Consider the following 19,524-nt stretch of genomic DNA (forward strand, 5'->3'; position numbering starts at 1 on the left):
AGGGAACCTTGAGATGAGGGATCAGTATGTAGGGTTATATATACCATGGAAGGGGACCTTAAGGTGAGGGATCAGTGTGTAGGGTTATATAGACTATGGAGGGAACCTTAAGGTGGGGGATAAGTGTGTAAAGTTTTATGGACTATGGAGGGGGACCCCGATGTGGGGAATTAGTATGTAGGGTTATAAAGATTATGGTGGGGGACCGTGAGGTGGGGGATCAGTGTGTAGGGTTTATATAAACTATGGAAGGGAACCTGGAAGTGGGGGATCAGTATGTAGGGTTATATAAACTATGGAAGGGAACCTGGAAGTGGGAGATCAGTATGTAGGGTTATATAGACTATGGAAGGGATACCTTGAGGTGAGGGATCAGTGTGTAGGGTTATATATATTTTATGGTGGGGGACCTTGAGGTGGGGGATCAGTATGTAAATGTAGGGTTATATAGACTATGGAGGGAACCTTGAGATGAGGGATCAGTATGTAGGGTTATATATACCATGGAAGGGGACCTTAAGGTGAGGGATCAGTGTGTAGGGTTATATAGACTATGGAGGGAACCTTGAGGTGGGGGATAAGTGTGTAAAGTTTTATGGACTATGGAGGGGGTCCCCGATGTGGGGAATTAGTATGTAGGGTTATATAGATTATGGTGGGGGACCATGAGGTGGGGGATCAGTGTGTAGGGTTATATAGACTATGGAAGGGAACCTTGAGGTGGGGTATCAGTATATAGGGTTATATAGACTATGGAGGGGGACCGTGAGGTCGGGATAAGTATATAGGGTTATATAGACTAAGGAGTGGATCTGGAGGTAGGGGATAAGTATGAAGGGTTATATAGACTATGGAGGGAACCTTGATGTAGAGGATCAGTATGTAGGGTTATATAGACTATAAAGGGGAACCTTGAGGTGGGGGATCAGTGTGTAGGGTTAAATAGATAATAGAGGGGGACCTGGAGTTGGGGGATCAGTATTAAGGGTTATATAGACTATGGAAGGTAACCTTGAGGTGGGGGATCAGTGTGTAGGGATATATAGACAATGGAGGGGGACCTGGAGTTGGCGATCAATATATAGGGTTATATAGACTATGGAGTGGAACCTTGAGGTGGGGGGTCGGTATATAGGACTATATAGACTATGGAAGGGATACATTGAGGTGGGAGTTTAGTGAATAGGATGATATAGACTATGAGGGGAACCTTGAGGTGTAGGATCAGTGTGTAGGTTTATATATACAATGGAAGTGAACCTTGAGGTGGGTGTCAATATGTAGGGTTATATAGACTATAAAGGGGAACCTTGAGTTGGGGGATCAGTATGTAGGGTTATATAGACTATGGAGGGGGGACCTTAAGGTGGGGGTCAGTATGTAGGGTTATATAGACTATGGAGGGGGGACCTTGAGGTGGGTGTCAGTATGTAGGGTTATATAGACTACGGAGGGGAACCTTGATGTGGGGGATCAGTATATATGGTTATAAAGACTACGGAGGGAATCTGGAGGTAGGGGATCAGTATAAGGGTTATATAGACTATGGATGGAACCTTAAGGAGGGGGATCAGTAAATAGGGTTAAATAAACTATGGAGGAAACCTGGAGGTGGGGGATCAGTATATAGGGTTTTATAGACTATGGAGGAAACCTGGAGGTGGGGGATTCGGTATGTAGGGTTATATAGACTCTGGAGGGAATCTTGAGGTAGAGGATCAGTATGTAGGGTTATATAGACGATAAAAGGGAACCTTGAGGTTGGGGATCAGTATATAGTGTTGTATAGACTATGAAGGGAACCTGGAGGTGGGGGATCACTATGCAGGGCTATATAGACTATGGAGTGAACCTTGATGTAGAGGATCAGTATGTAGGGTCATATAGATTATGGAGGGAACCTTGAGGTGGGGGATCAGTGTGTAGGTTTATATAGAATATTGAAGGGGACATTGTGATAGGGGATCAGTATGTAGGGTTATATAAACTATGGAGGGAACCTGGAGGTGGAGTATCAGTATGAAGGGTTATATAGACTATGGAGGGAACCTTGAGATGGTGGATCAGTGTGTAGGGTTAAATAGATTATGGAGGGAACCTTGAGGTGGGGGATCAGTGTGTAGGGATATATAGACAATGGAGGGGGACCTGGAGTTGGCGATCAGTATGTATGGTTATATTGACTATGGAGGGGAACCTGGAGTTGGGGGATCAGTATATAGGGTTATATAGACTATTGAGGGAACCTTGATGAAGAGGATCAGTATATAGGGTTATATAGACTATAAAGGGGAACCTGAAGGTTGAGGATAAGTGTGTAAGGTTTTATGGACCATGGAGGGGGTCCCCGATGAGGGGAAATTAGTATGTAGGGTTATATAGATTAAGGTGGGGGACCGTGAGGTGGGGGATCAGTGTGTAAGGTTATATAGACTATTGAGGGGAACCATGAGGTGGGGGAACAGTGTGTAGGGTTATATAGACTATGGAAGGGAACCTTGAGGTGGACGATCAATATGTAGGGTCATATAGACTATGGAGGGGACACTTGAGGTGGGGTATCAGAATATAGGGTTATATAGACTATGAAGGGGGACCTTAAGGTGGGGTTTCAGTATATAGGGTTATATAGACTATGGAGGGAACCTTGATGTAGAGGATCAGTATGTAGGGTTATATAGACTATAAAGGGGAACCTGGAGGTGGGGGATCATTGTGTAGGGTTAAATAGATTATGGAGGGAACCTTGAGGTGGGGGATCAGTGTGTGGGGATATATAGACAATGGAGGGATACCTTGAGGTGTGGATCAGTATATAGGGTTATATAGACTATGGAGGGGGACCTGGAGGTGGGGGATCAGTATATAGGGTTATATAGACTATGGAGGGAACCTTGATGTAGAGGATCAGTATGTAGGGTTATATAGACTATAAAGGGGAACCTGGAGGTGGGGGATCATTGTGTAGGGTTAAATAGATTATGGAGGGAACCTTGAGGGGGGGGATCAGTGTGTGGGGATATATAGACAATGGAGGAGTATATAGGGTTATATAGACTATGGAGGGGGACCTTGACGTGGGGGATCAGTGTGTAGGGTTATATAGATTATGAAGGGGGACCTGGAGGTAGAGGATCAGTATGTAGGGTTATATAGACTATGGAGGGGGACCTGGAGGTAGAGGATCGGTATGTAGGGTTATATAGACTATGGAGGGGGACCTTGAGGTAGGGGATCAGTATATAGGGTTATATAGACTATGGAGGGGGACCTTTAGGTGGGGATCAGTATGTAGGGTTATATAGACTATGGAGGGGGACCGTGAGGTGTCGATCAGTATGTAGGGTTATATAGACTATGGAGGGGGACTTTGAGGTGGGGGATCAGTATGTAGGGTTATATAGACTATGGAGGGGGACCTTGAGATGGGAGATCAGTGTGTAGGGTTATATAGGCTATGGAGGGGGACCTTGAGGTAGGGGATCAGTATATAGGGTTATATAGAGTATGGAGGGGGACCGTGAGGTGGGGGATCAGTATGTAGGGTTATATAGACTATGGAGGGGGACCTTGAGATGGGAGATCAGTGTGTAGGGTTATATAGACTATGGAGGGGGACCTTGAGGTGGGGGTCAGTATATAGGGTTATATAGACTATGGACGGGGACCTTGAGGTGGGAGATCAGTATATAGGGTTATATAGACTATGGAGGGGGACCTTGAGGTGGGGGTCAGTATATAGGGTTATATAGACTATGGAGGGAGACCTTGAGGTGGGGGATCAGTATATAGGGTTATTTAGACTATGGAGGGGGACCTTGAGGTGGGGGATCAGTATATAGGGTTATATAGACTATGGAGGGGGACCTGGAGGTGGGGGTCAGTGGGCGTTTGAGGTAGGTTATCAGTACGTTGTACAGTAGATAATGATATGGTGATATAATTTGGATGTGGATTGTGATCGGCATTGCCCTCTTTAACCGGTGTCTGATGTCTCTTTCATACAAATAATAGGCTCCTAAATCACTGCGACAGTAACATACAATTTATTTACTGTTATTCTTCGGCTTTACGATAAACATTGAGGCTGTACTTGATAGATACAATGTATTGTTTTGTTTATGCGTCAATGATTTGTGATGCAACAATGAAAACTGACATTATTTACAGAATAAACCTTTTTTGATTCATTGGAACTTGAACCTAAATAGTGGACAGTGGTTGATCGTTGTTAAGCCCTCGACAGACCCGCCTTCCATTGTCGTCACCCTGTATTACGTCCCCTTGGTACCGATCTCTGGCTCAACCCAAATCCAGTCCCTTGCACAAGGATACACCGATATTGGATCACCATAGTCAGCTGTCAATAAACCCTCCTCTATTAACCCGACAGGATATCTGGTCGGTATTCTCTGTAAACAAAACAAATACGAAACACTTGTTCAAAACAAAATGAGTTTATTTTGAAAACTTCTTTAATGTCAACCACCAATACCCCTGCCGGTCTGAGAGCTGGAAGCAGATTAGTCAGATTACAATAGAATATTTAATCCCATCTGGACATTCCAATTGAGAACGGACATCGGTGGTCAGTTGTAAAGACCAGCCACGTTCACGGTAAGAACTCAATGTTTTATTCCGGTTATATTTTAAGAAAACCAACATTTTAAAAAGATGATTTTTTCTGCCGTTAGGTATTGAACAGGATAGCTAGGTTTAAGGAAACAAGAGGTTTCTTGTCCTGTGATCCACGAGTAATACATGTGTATCATATCAAGGTGTGTATTGTTGACCACTGGCAGGTATCTCAGGACTCTGATTACACCTGTCATACCAAAAGGGTGTACAGGTGAGCAGTATTGTCACTAGCTGTACGTAACCCACACATTGTAATTAGATACCTTTATCAGGGCTAAGCTACTAAGTATACCGTGTCCGGTTTCATCGACAATATCAATATAATATTTCTCACATAATCAAAACGTCTTCGATTAGAACTACATATCTGACTTATGGACGAGGTAGAGGAGTTGAAGTAGCGTCTAGAGACGTAAATGGCGGAACTATTGCTGGCCCACACCCTCCGAGTTAGTATCTCGACTGAACACTTTGTGGAACCGTTAAGCTTTAAGGTATTTTAAATCTTTTATGTTTAACTAATACATCACAAACTACGCTCCATCAAATACAGATAATGATTTCAGAATTTTATCTTATCGTTGAATATATGAATGTTAATATGTCGTAGATGAATAGTTATTATTAAAACGTTCTGGATCAAATGTTCTGCATGAAAATTTCAGTCTCGGCCGTTTATAAATATTGCGATTATATTAGAACTGGCGTTCTTATGGATAACGATATATTTGTTTTCATCTGAGAGGCTTCAGCTGGAACAATGCGGTATGTATAGTAACACTGATTGTAATTGATCGGTAAGAACCGTGTGTGTTACTACAATGTACGTAGTTAGAAGTAACACGTACCACGGTTGGGGTGTGTGATAAACGGAGTTTGTACAATATAAATACATGTTCGCTTACAGAAGTCATTCCACGCTTGTCTTTAAATACAGGCGCCGAGTACATTCGTAATGCTACATTTAGGTTTTACACTTTTCACAAGTGTTTTGTATCTATAGTCTTCTGAAATATCACTAGTCTGTGTATCTCGTGTTTCACCCTCTCGTTATTGGTTCCTGGTTGGACCTTTATGACATTTTGAGCTATGTATTTTTGGCCAAATAATGCCTTTCCAAATATCTAGTAACGATTTGGTTCCATTTCTGACTTTTGTTGGATCATTCAGGCGCTTCAGATTATCATACCCGTATTCAAAATCCCGTTGAATAGGAGTCTGAATATGGATTATGGACAATTCAATATCTAAAGCCTATACTTTTGAAAGAATGACATCCTTTTTCGAGGATTATTAAGGAAATAGTGATTTAGTTTCGTCATCTTGTTCTTAACCTGTTCAGTAAACATGCAGAAATATAAACTCTATGAAAATTGCTTCAGTACAGTACAGAGAAAGTAAACTCGAACTGTAATATGACATTAGGCGGAAATCGTGGCCAGAACGAATCAGAACTTTATGGTATAAGATCTAAACCCATGTCAAAAGTGAAGGGAATTGTCTGAACACCCCGCGGCGGCTGTTCAAAAGGGGGGAAGGGAGAAATACATTTCTTTTCTTTCAAGAAAATTTTCTTCTTAATGTGGGTTCCCTGAATCCATGGAAATCCTTTTGGACCAATCACTGTCCCTTCTGTCAAAACTTCCAATCACAATACTCAATAGACAGTGCTATGGTCAGCAGTGCAAAACGTAGGACATGATGCTTCGTTATTTTACTCATTTTCTGTGCAATATTCACAATAACTGTTTATGTTTTACTCTGATTAGCTTAAGGTTTTCTGATTATTTATTCTGATTACATACTTCATGCATGCTGGAACTGGAAAGATTTATGATTCATTGGTACGAGGATAGACCTTCAGGAAGAAGAACAACATCTACCATTATATTTCATTATAGGCAGTTCACTGTCTTCTCACCAACACCGGGAACACTAAGGCAGTGTTTGTAACAGTATACCAGTGTCAGTCACTCGTTGTGCGACTCCAACCAACCAGTATTGACACCCACCACCACCACCACCACCCTTAGTTAATACACATCCTGTAGGACACCCACCACCACAACCCCTAGTCCATACACATCCTGTATATCACCCACCACTACCCTTAGTTAATACACATCCTGTAGGCCCCCCACCACCACCCCCCCTAGTCCATACACATCCCGTATATCACCCACCACCACCACCACCACCACCCCTACTCCATACACATCCTGTATGACACCCACCACCACCACCACCCTTAGTCCATACACATCTTGTATATCACCCACCACCACCACCACCACCACCCCCACCACCACCAACCCTAGTCCATACACATCCTGTATATCACCCTCCACTACCCTTAGTTAATACACATCCTGTATGACACCCACCACCACCACCACCCCCCTTAGTTAATACACATCCTGTAGGACCCCCACCACCACAACCCCTAGTCCATACACATACTGTATATCACCCACCACCACCACCCCCAGTTCATACACATCTTGTATATCACCCACCACCACTTCCACCACCCCTAGTTCATACACATCATGTATGACACCCACCACCACCACCCTTAGTTCATACACATCATGTATATCACCCACCACCACCACCCCTAGTTCATACACATCTTGTATATCACCCACCACCACTACCCTTAGTTAATACACATCTTGTATATCACCCACCACCCTCACCCTTAGTTAATACACATCCTGTATATCACCCACCACCACCACCACCCCTAGTACAAACACATCCTGTATATCATCCACCACCACCGCCATCCCTAGTTCATACACATCATGTATGACACCCACCACCACCACCTCCCCTAGTTCATACACATCTTGTATATCACCCACCACCACCCCCCTTAGTTCATACACATCATGTATGACACCCACCACCAGCACCCCTAGTTCATACACATCCTGTATATCCCCCACCACCACCCCCACCACCCCTAGTTCATACACACTTGTTTATCACCCACTACCACTACCCTTAGTTAATACACATCTTGGATATCACCGACCACCACCACCCTTAGTTAATACACATCTTGTATGACACCCACAATCCCTAGTTCATACACATCATGTATGACACCCACCACCCCCACCACCCCTAGTTCATACACATCCTGTGTTCATACACATCTTGTATATCACCCACCACCCCCACCCTTAGTTAATACACATCCTGTATATCACCCACCACCACCCCTTAGTTAATACACATCCTGAATATCACCCACCACCACCACCCCTAGCTCATTCACATCATGTATGACACCCACCACCACCACCACCACCACCCCTAGTTCATAGTATATCACCCACCACCACCACCACCACCACCCCTAGTTCATCCACATCCTGTATATCATCCACCACCACCACCCCCCCTAGTTCATACACATCCTGTATATCACCCACCCCCACCACCTTTAGTTAATACACATCTTGTATATCACCCACCACCACTTCCACCACCCCTAGTTCATACACATCCTGTGTTCATACACATCTTGTATATCACCCACCCCCCCCACCACCACCCCTAGTTAATACAACATCATGTATGACACCCACCACCACCACACTTAGTTAATACACATCCTGTATATCACCCACCACCACAAACACCCCTAGTCCATACACATCATGTATATCACCCACCACCACCACCCCTAGGTCATACACATACTGTATCACACCCACCCCCACCACTACCCCTAGTTGTTAATACACATCTTGTATATCACCCACCACCACCCCCCTTAGTTCATACACATCATGTATGACACCCACCACCAGCACCCCTAGTTCATACACATCCTGTATATCCCCCACCACCACCCCCACCACCCCTAGTTCATACACATCATGTATAACACCCACCACCCCCACCCCTAGTTCATACACATCTTGTATATCAACCACCACCACTACCCCTAGTTCATACACATCTTGTATATCCCCCACCACCACCACCCTTAGTTCATACACATCATGTATGACACCCACCACCCCCACCACCCCTAGTTCATACACATCATGTATAACACCCACCACCCCCACCCCTAGTTCATACACATCATGTATGACACCCACCACCAGCACCCCTAGTTCATACACATCCTGTATATCACCCCCCACCACCACCACCACCCCTAGTCCAAACATATCCTGTATATCATCCACCACCACCACCACCAACCCTAGTTCATACACATCTTGTATATCACCCACCACCCTCTCCCTTAGTTAAAACACATCCTGTATATCACCCCCCACCACCACCACCACCCCTAGTCCAAACATATCCTGTATATCATCCACCACCACCACCATCCCTAGTTCATACACATCATCCTGTATATCATCCACCACCACCACCCCTAGTTCATACACATCTTGTATATCAACCACCACCACTACCCTTAGTTAATACACATCTTGTATATCACCGACCACCACCACCCTTAGTTAATACACATCCTGTATATCATCCACCACCACCACCCTTAGTTAATACACATCTTGTATATCACCGACCACCCCCACCCTTAGTTAATACACATCCTGTATATCACCCACCACCACCACCACCACCCCTAGTCCATACACATCCTGTATATCATCCACCACCACCACCCTTAGTTAATACACATCTTGTATATCACCGACCACCCCCACCCTTAGTTAATACACATCCTGTATATCACCCACCATCCCTAGGTCATACACATCCTGTATCACACCCACCACCACCACTGCCCCTAGTTCATTCACATCATGTATGACACCCACCACCACCACAACCACCACCCCTAGTTCATACACATCCTGCATATCACCCACCACCACCGCCACCACCCCTAGTTCATACACATCCTGTATATCATCCACCACCACCACCATCCCTACATCATACAAATCATGTATGACACCCACCATCCCTAGGTCATACACATCCTGTATATCACCCACCACCACCACCAACACCCCTAGTTCATACACATCATGTATGCCACCCACCACCACCACCCTTAGTTCATACACATCATGTATGACACCCACCACCACCATCCCTAGTTCATACACATCCAGTATATCACCCACCACCACCACCACCACCACCCCTAGTTCATACACATCCTGTATATCACCCACCACCACCACCCTTAGTTCATACACATCATGTATGACACCCACCACCACCACCCTTAGGTTATACACATCATGTATGACACCCACCACCACCACCCCTAGTTCATACATATCATGTATGACACCCACCACCACCCTTAGGTTATACCCATCATGTATGACACCCACCACCACCCCCCCTAGTTCATACACATCCTGTATATCCCCCACCACCACCACCCCTAGTTCATACACATCATGTATGACACCCACCACCCTAGGTCATACACATCTTGTATATCACCCACCACCACTACCCTTAGGTAATACACATCTTGTATATCACCCACCACCACCACCCTTAGTTAATACACATCCTGTATATCACCCACCACCACCACCCCTAGGTCATACACATCCTGTATCACACCAACCACCACCACTACCCCTAGTTCATTCACATCATGTATGACACCAACCACCACCACACTTAGTTAATACACATCCTGTATCACACCCACCACCACCACTACCCCTAGTTCATTCACATCATGTATGACACCCACCACCACCACCCTTAGTTAATACACATCCTGTATATCCCCCACCACCACCACCATCCCTAGGTCATACACATCCTGTATATCACCAACCACCACCACCACCCCTAGTTCATTCACATCATGTAAGACACCCACCACCACCACCCTTAGTTAATACACATCCTGTATATCACCCACCACCACCACCATCCCTAGGTCATACACATCTTGTATATCACCCACCACCACCACCACTCCTAGTTCATACACATCTTGTATATCACCCACCACCACCACCACCCCTTGTTAATACACATCCTGTATATCACCCACCACCACCACCATCCCTAGGTCATACACATCTTGTATATCACCCACCACCACCACCTACACATCCTGTATATCATCCACCACCACCACCCCTAGTTCATTCACATCATGTATGACACCAACCACCACCACCCTTAGTTAATACACATCCTGTATATCACCCACCATCCCTAGGTCATAAGCATTCTGTATGACACCCACCACCACCATCCCTAGTTCATACACATCCTGTATATCACCCACCGCCACCACCACCCTTAGTTCATACTCATCCTGTATGACACCTTCCATCCCTAGGTCATTAACATACTGTATGACACCCACCACCACCCCTTGGCAATACACATCCTGTATGACACCACCATCCCTAAGTGATAGACATCCTGTATGACACCCACCATCCCTTGGTCATAAACATTCTGTATGACACCCACCACCACCCCTAGTTAATACACATCCTGTATGACACCCACAACCACCCCTTGGCAATACACATCCTGTATGACACCACCATCCCTAAGTGATAGACATCCTGTATGACGCCCACCATCCCTTGGTCATAAACATTCTGTATGACACCCACCACCACCCCTTGTCAATACACATCCTGTATGACACCCACAACCACCCTTTGGCAATACACATCCTGTATGACACCCACCACCACTTCTTCATAAACATCCTGTATGACACCCACCACCACCCCTTGGCAAAACACATCCTGTATGACACCCACCATCCCTAAGTGATAAACATCCTGTATGACACCCGCCATCCCTTGGTCATAAACATTCTGTATGACACCCACCACCACCCCTTGTCAATACACATCCTGTATGACACCCACAACCACCCTTTGGCAATACACATCCTGTATGACACCCACCACCCCCCCTTGGCAATACACATCCTGTATGACACCCACAACAACCCCTTGGCAATACACATCCTGTATGACACCCACAACCACCCCTTGGCAATACACATCCTGTATGACACCCACCACCACCCCTTGGCAATACACATCCTGTATGACACCCACAACCACCCTTTGGCAATACACATCCTGTATGACACCCACCACCCCCCCTTGGCAATACACATCCTGTATGACACCCACAACCACCCCTTGGTAATACACATCCTGTATGACACCCACCACTACCACTTTGTCATACACATCTTACTCAGAGTCTCAGACAAAGTCACAATTGAAACATCTTACAAGTTACAAAATATGTCTCACTATAAAGTTTGGCAGTGTATGTATAGGGCGAGTCTTTAATTGACGTGTAGCCAAGTATAATCGTTCAAGTTATTATAGGTCTGTCTTTAAACCTCGCCTAAGTATGTTTTAATAGACGTCTAGTATACATAACACGGATATTTACAGACAAGTCAACAGATTTAGTTTTGGAACGTAAAGATTTGAAAAACATGAGCAATATGTACATTGTACAATTGGTATTTGAGGGCGATTTGTAATAGACCGAAAATTGCACTCTCTGAAATCATATCATATAATATATTGTCTAAAATCATACATACACTATTTTTGTTTTGTCGTTTGCATTTGTCATGCCGTTGCCAGGCTTCAATTTTTCGGGGTCCGAAATTCCAGGTTACAATCACTATAACGTTCTTAGCTCTGTGAGGAGATAAAAGTGTGCGTAACGCCTGGAATTCCGAGGATTTGCATGTTCGGGACATAATTTTGAAATGAACTGGCTTGGCGTATCATATCGGCTGTACATTATGAGGCGACCAATGTGGCGTTCCCTTCTAAAACATGCTATGTGTATGTTATTAAATACACTGTACAGTTAAAACTGATTTACTCATCTACTCCTATTTTGTGGTATTGTCACAGTCATCAGCTCGCTGTCACAGTACCCCTGTCCAAGCTGTGGAACTTAATTTCCCTCCAGATGCCAGTGGACAAACGTAAAGGTACTTTCCTACCTTCTCCTCCTTACACCTTGCTCGGTGTATTGATACGTGGTCTTTAACAGAGCCTTTGAGGAATTGACAACGGTACACAAAACGAATAAGACGCGTTATCGTAGCGCCTCGTGATAAACACATCGTATCATACCGTGTAATTTCATTACTTATAGAAATAAAACACACCTGTTGTTATATATAGGGACCACACGTGACAATTACCGTATGACCTGCTACTACTGGCTATATGAAGTGATCATACGTTTTTAAGTACGGATGGTACAAGGTGACAACTCCGCCGACAAGGCCGGCGACATTATCAGGTCTGTAAGCTTTAATTGAATCCCTGTTATTATTATCACTGTTTGAAAACTCTTTACCGTCTAAAGGTTTGTTAAATTAAAGTTATCGTCAGGTCGTCTGTTGACCCAGGAGTATCCATTATTGACCAGAACATCGATACATGTCATCCTTGTCTTGTTTTTAAATACGTGGGATATAGTTAAGTAAATAGTGTAGGACACTTGGTACATTGTAGCTAGGTGTGGAGGAAGTACATTCACGGGTATTTATATAAACAACATCGGATTGGTGTCTTACCATTGTGTGGACTTGAGTAGACTTCTCAGCTCACCAGCAATGGCAGCACTGACTCTGAAATAAGGCAATATATTGTTCTTATCTTGTTGAATGCACTTTGGGTCTGCAATCAGTGTTTATTGCACCTTTTGAGATTGTTCTCTTTGTTGAACAAAACGACAACTTACTTTTACACTCACGTGTCAGTTAATTCTCTGTCGACATGTTGATTGCGGTACAAGGTCAAGTTCCCAGTGTGTCGCCTTACCTAGGTAATCCTTACCGCAAGTCGTAATTTAATTAAAAGTATATATCTTTTTTTCTGATCTTAAGTTTACTTATTAAACAAGACATTTGGTCTGGGCCAGAGTTTAAATTTCGATATATATGTTTCCTTCAAAGAGTTGGACACGATCTGTGCCCATGTGGGGGATACTTGCAGTAATTAGAAAAGGTGAAGTGTTAGCGATTCGTGAATTAAATTTAAGATTGGATAGGACTTAACTTTTGATGCTTGAATGGTTGTGAATACACACACAGCGGCTAGGATGTAGGGTAAAGGGAAACAGAGACGTACACCATGATAACAGCAAACCGGTTCCATGGGTTCGGAATTGTTGCAAATCTTGCCATGACGCTGACCGCTGAATATCTCTCTACGGCTTCATTGAGTCAGCTCCAAAGAACCTCCGATGAATGTTCTACAACTCAATGATAGGTAAAGTCTTATTGGAGTCACAACCTCGCCGTGACGCTGAACGTGTGCTTATCTGCTGGGTTTCAGACACACCTGTGGGTACATGTACCATACTCCACAAAGTACTCTGTACACGGCTCCCCTGACATTGGGTGACAGGTACGTTCTGTGCCATGTAGGGACGTACGCGAAATGTGGTGGAACATTATAATCCCTTCTGCCCGTGCACATGTTACATTAGGGGGTGATACGAGGCCGGGTCAGTGGAGCCGGAAACCAGATTACACCCAGTTTCTACAGGTGTAACGTGACAGGTGCGATCACTAGTTATGTCATTCACTAGGATATCATGTTTCTTTTTACTTTACTATCGTTCTTTTGTTTTTTTCCTCATTTTCTCCCCTCTGAATTGCTTGTTTGTAAATGTATATTCCTTCGGAATGCTATATGTTGGTGATGATATATTACCGGAGGCTTACATTGAGAATAGTCTACTTATTGTCTGTATACTGATCACGAGTACTACACCAAATACGTACCGAACAACATATGACTCTTGTTCCACTTAGCGGGTAATCTAGATGTATTATTCACAGTAGAAATAGGAAACATGTATACATTCTATAAGCTTAAGAGATTTTAAAGTCTTATTACGTTTTTAATGTCTAACATTATGTATAATTTCGGTTCTTTCATTCGCCTGATGCTGACTGTCGTGACCACTTACCGTTAAGCACTCACCCCTTTCATGATGTCTTTAGTTTCATATTTAAGTTAAATGTCTACGAGACTACATTGTGTTCCTCTCCGATATAATTGTTTACACCTTAACTCCCATAAAAGATTTTGCATTTAAGGAAACTTGACCCAAAAAGTTGTCGTGCGGATCGACATGAGGCGTGAATGGGTTTCCACCTAGCTCCGTTATGGGTACATTTAAGTGGTATTAGGGACATTTGATAGATGATACTTCTGATGACGAAACAATGCTGACCATGTATGTAGGTACATATACAGGTAGGAGAATATACAGGTAGTATACTTGAAGTGTAATTAACAGGTAAAATGCCAACACAAAGGTAAGTGTATAGGTATTGGCCACGCTGGGTGATTATCACACAGTATACGAGATGATCCAACATTATGTATATGTGCCAGGTATTTAATCGCCCGCCTTTGTATGAGATTCCACTATAAGTGTTTAAGTGTTGTATATATATGTTGACGTGTTATTAAAACTGGACATGTTCGTTACACCAGTGACCAAATATTTACAGGTAAGTCCACCAGTATGACGTACTATAGGATGATGAGGTTGGACTTGGGAGTGCAATGCTCTCGTACATGCATGAAGCTTTATAATAGTTCATGACATAGTTAATGATAGTGCATTAGATATATTTACGTACTTGTATCAAATATGTTGTATGCCTATTGTAGATAATAAGTTTTGGAGATATATTTACATACTTGCATGTAGCTTTATTATCGTTAATGATACACTTATACGTAGCTTTGAAATAGTTCATGATTATTTGAAATATATTTACACAAATGACATTTGTTACTGCAGCACAGACAGAGGTAAAATCAGACTATGATACGTGATTTAGAGATGTTTATGGAGTGTGGGGTTTTGTAAATAATATCAGTTATTACTTTAGTACTGTCTGATGGTCGGGCTGTTACCGGTGTGACGACGACACATGCGTATTTCACACTCTGTGTGCCGACAGAAGCATTAATGGTTTTGTGCTGCCGGTGTAAAATGAAGTGTTTCTCATTCATTGATATTTCTCACAATGTCTGTACGATGACCTGTATCGGCAGAACTACAGTACACTGAGACTGTAGTAGTTTGATTTTAAGTTCGATTTCGATCCCTTAGCTACAAATTATGCCTGTTGTTGGATTTTTCTATGACTTCGAAATTGTTCTCGCTGTATTTAAAAGTTAGAGGAAAACGACCATTGACGGGTTTATGTAATGATGGAGCAATACACTCATAGACTCGGTGTTATGTGGGTAATGACAACAACAATACACCCATTGACTCAATGTGTTGTGGGTAATGCCAAGAACAATACATCTATTGACTCAATGTTTGGTGGGTAGTGACGAGCTAAACACGCACTGACTAAATGTTTTGTGGGTAATGAGAAGAGCGATACACCCATTGACTCAATGTTTTGTGGGTAATGAGAAGAGCGATACACCCATTGACTCAATGTGTTGTGGGTAGTGACGAGCTAAACACGCACTGACTCAATGTTTTGTGGGTAATGAGAAGAGCGATACACCCATTGACTCAATGTTTTGTGGGTAATGAGAAGAGCGATACACCCATTGACTCAATGTTTTGTTGGTTACGAGAAGAGAAATACCCCTATCGACTCAATATTCATTGACCTAGTGTCTTTTGGGTTATTACAAAAGATATCTATATATTGACGTAGTAATTTGTTTATAATGACATGAACGATACACTGATCGACCGTATGCTTTGTGTGTTTCAGATTACGAGGAATGAATATTAATGTGCCACTTCCGTCAGAGCACTCTACATTCCGGAAATCGCCAAGCGAGGGTAGCGCCAAGTCGTCAGATCGGTCGTCTGACCTTGACCCTTCCGACTCTCCTTCCAAGTTCAAGGCCACCCTCTCAAAGTTGACCTCGTCGTCCTTATCATCTTTACCAAAAAGAAATTATTCCACTTCGTTTGACCCCGATCAACAAGGGTATAACGACATCCGGTTCCTGGCGGAACTAGTGAAACCCCTACAATACAGACTCCGTGTGTCAAAAAAAGAGAGGAAGGAGAAAGTGATTATTCCATCCAAACATGGCTACCACCCTCGTAGTCAGTCGCCAACATTTAAACGCCTACTGGAGGCTACAGAGAAACTCAATGTTCTGTGTGAGAATGATTCGTTGGAGGGACAGGTGAGACGGGATTATTCCCACATCAACAACGATGTAGACGCACCCCTTGTTCCGCTTAAAAACGGTGAACGACTGGCCCGGGTCACTAATGCGCGAGTTAAACCTAGTCACACAACGCCATACATAACGGATGTTACGACAAACACGAATACAGTTCCTAAAACTGATAATATTCATACCATCCCAGAAAAACTTGAGATTCCTAAACATTTCCCTAAAAGTGAGGATGTGATATCGGAGGAAGGGGATATTACTGACTCTAGCTCCACCAAATCAGACGAGGCTTATTTCAAAGTAGACTTTAAGGAGGAGGATGCGCACGCCGAACTTCATCTGTTTCTTCCTTACATATCTGAGCCGGTGACTGGTCGTGGGACTTCACCTGAGTCCAAGAATGGAGCAACCAATGGGAAGGCTGGTAACGGTGGTAGGGTAACATTACCATCCATACCGCGCCAATCAAACATGATGTCGCAAAAAACATTTTCCAAAAAAGCAAATAATAAAAACACCGTTAAAAAGAAGAAGAAGAAAATGGACAATAGATGTCCATCGGCTAAGGACAATGACCGAAAGGTGAATGACCACCTGAACGATGTACCCACTCTTATTTCCATGAACTACGAAAATGGACACCACGAACGGCGTGACCCTCACGCCGATGACACTATATGTGACGTAGCTAACTGTCCCTTCCACTCTCTCATGGCAGTGGCCAGGGCAGAGACGTATGTATAAGGCGGACATAAACGGTGATTCACATTTACTGAAATGTCTACAAGATGGAATTGGGTGATTGGACAGGAACGTACGGAAATGAAAGATGGGTTGATGCGAAAATGCCCGAATCGGGAATTTCCTTGTGAGATTGAGAAAAACGTAAAATCAAAAAGTGTACGCTTCCGTGTAGGTGTAGCATCCGCCTTGAAGTTGTGAAAAGCAACGCCTGTCATGTGTGTGCTACAATATAGTGTGTACACATCAACGACCAGGACTACCCGCACGCGCACTTAAACACTGCGAAATACTCGTGATGGTGGCGGCTCGTTCTCATTTCTGTACTCCATATTTATCTTTCCGCAAAGTATGCCGTCCACTTTCTTGACTTGTTCATGCCGGCATGCTGAACTTGTGTAACCCTGTGATAAGCCTTAATTGTTACAATGTTTAGTTAAATGCCACGTACTATAAGTGCGCGTGACTGCCGTCGTGAACGATTGCGAAATTCTACATGTGCCAATAACCTGTTATTTATCATTTAACTTATTAAACAACACTATGCAATGTACCTGACATATGATCTGTGTGTGCAGATAACATTAAAATGTATACCAAATATAAGAGTTGTCGCTCCTTACTCGGTTGGAATACATGTGTTTCAGTAAATTTCGACCAAGAGTTGTCGTTCCTTACACTCGTCCCTAACAACGGTTGAAGCCGAGATATTAAGCTAAATGTTGACCTATTTCAGTAAGTTTTTGCCATAAGAACTAAGAAGTGTTATTTTATGTAAAACATTGTAAAGAACGACAACTATTGGCTGAGATTGGTGATTCAGATTTAGTATATTCCGGTAGCCGTTAATTTTACAAATCTTTCGGAAAGCAATTCGGGGTATAGTTAGAACTTTTCGCAGACTGACCGTGAAATGAACAGTAATATAAAATTGGCGCAGCAGATTGTTTTTGTTCCCCTGACTTTGTCTTGTTGTTTGCACTTTTATGGCCCACAGTGTTGTAGAAGATAGTTAGAGCTTGCTGTACGTAGTATTAATGGTGCTATAGTATAGGGGACATATTAGGCCGAAACCAAATAAGATAAACAAAACAAAAAGATTTTCAGATGTCAGTTTCTTATTAGCTTATCTAGATAGTGATAAAAATATTAATTAAATTTAAATATTTTACAATGACATCAATTTTATAAAACAAGGATAGGTAAACTATATATGGCACGTTTTAAAACTAATCTTCCCAACGCCAGTGCGTGTGCTGTGTAAGACCAGAATCATCTTTTAACACGATAAATAACAGGGTTCTAATGTTGGTGGTAATAACGTTGATAACGGTTTTGTATGTATAATATCCTAGCATTCTAATGATAAGAGTCTGCGCGTTACAGTACACCCTCATTATCTTACCTACACATGAGATGTTCTGGTACTTTAAGTAAAGATGGTTGGTGTAAGATTACAACACTAAATTCGCTTAATGAACATAATTTCATATGTATAAATTAAGGAAACGCATATCATTCCGCGTTTTTAAAAAAAAATCAAATCTGATTTTTATATAAACCGATCCACTGGCCAATGAAATAAGGCAATCCTACCAGTGGCGCCACCTAGCGTGTTATAAAACATGGGGAGCGAGGGATTCCACACCTAAACTCAATCCCATTTTAAACGGCTCTGCTTTAAGTTCAAGACAAATGCATATTTTTTGCGCTACTTTATTGGATTGACATATGTTTATCGGTGCAAATACGTCATATTATAACGTCTTGTATGATATTATCGACTTACCTCTACTTTTTGATATTTTACAGTTACAAATTCAGATATCAGTCCTAAGCTATATCAACGAAATGTATATATTTAGAGGTGTTTTTCCGGTTATCATCAATGTCTTCCATATGGATATACATTTATACTGGTGAATATCCGATATTCACATGAAAAAATGCTCAAAAG

The 19,524-nt window shown here is 42.9% G+C and overlaps 1 protein-coding gene across 2 annotated transcripts in view; it reads left to right on the top strand.

Moving 5' to 3' along the window:
• Positions 1-18,163, top strand: part of LOC110465391 — a 51,859-nt gene extending 33,696 nt beyond the window's left edge. The window contains exons 1-2 of one of the 2 annotated variants that reach the window (XM_021521169.1): positions 5,315-5,403; positions 16,406-18,163. In XM_021521169.1, coding sequence (XP_021376844.1) covers positions 5,399-5,403; positions 16,406-17,570 — 1,170 coding nt within the window. In that variant the 5' untranslated portion in view covers positions 5,315-5,398 and the 3' untranslated portion in view covers positions 17,571-18,163. Of the gene's footprint in view, positions 1-5,314; positions 5,404-16,405 lie in introns of those variants that run through there. The other variant, XM_021521168.1, reaches the window with a different exon arrangement.
• The last annotated feature ends 1,361 nt before the right edge of the window (positions 18,164-19,524 follow it).

Source organism: Mizuhopecten yessoensis, unplaced genomic scaffold, assembly GCF_002113885.1.
Source record: "Mizuhopecten yessoensis strain PY_sf001 unplaced genomic scaffold, ASM211388v2 scaffold11073, whole genome shotgun sequence".
Lineage (NCBI taxonomy): Eukaryota > Metazoa > Mollusca > Bivalvia > Pectinida > Pectinidae > Mizuhopecten > Mizuhopecten yessoensis.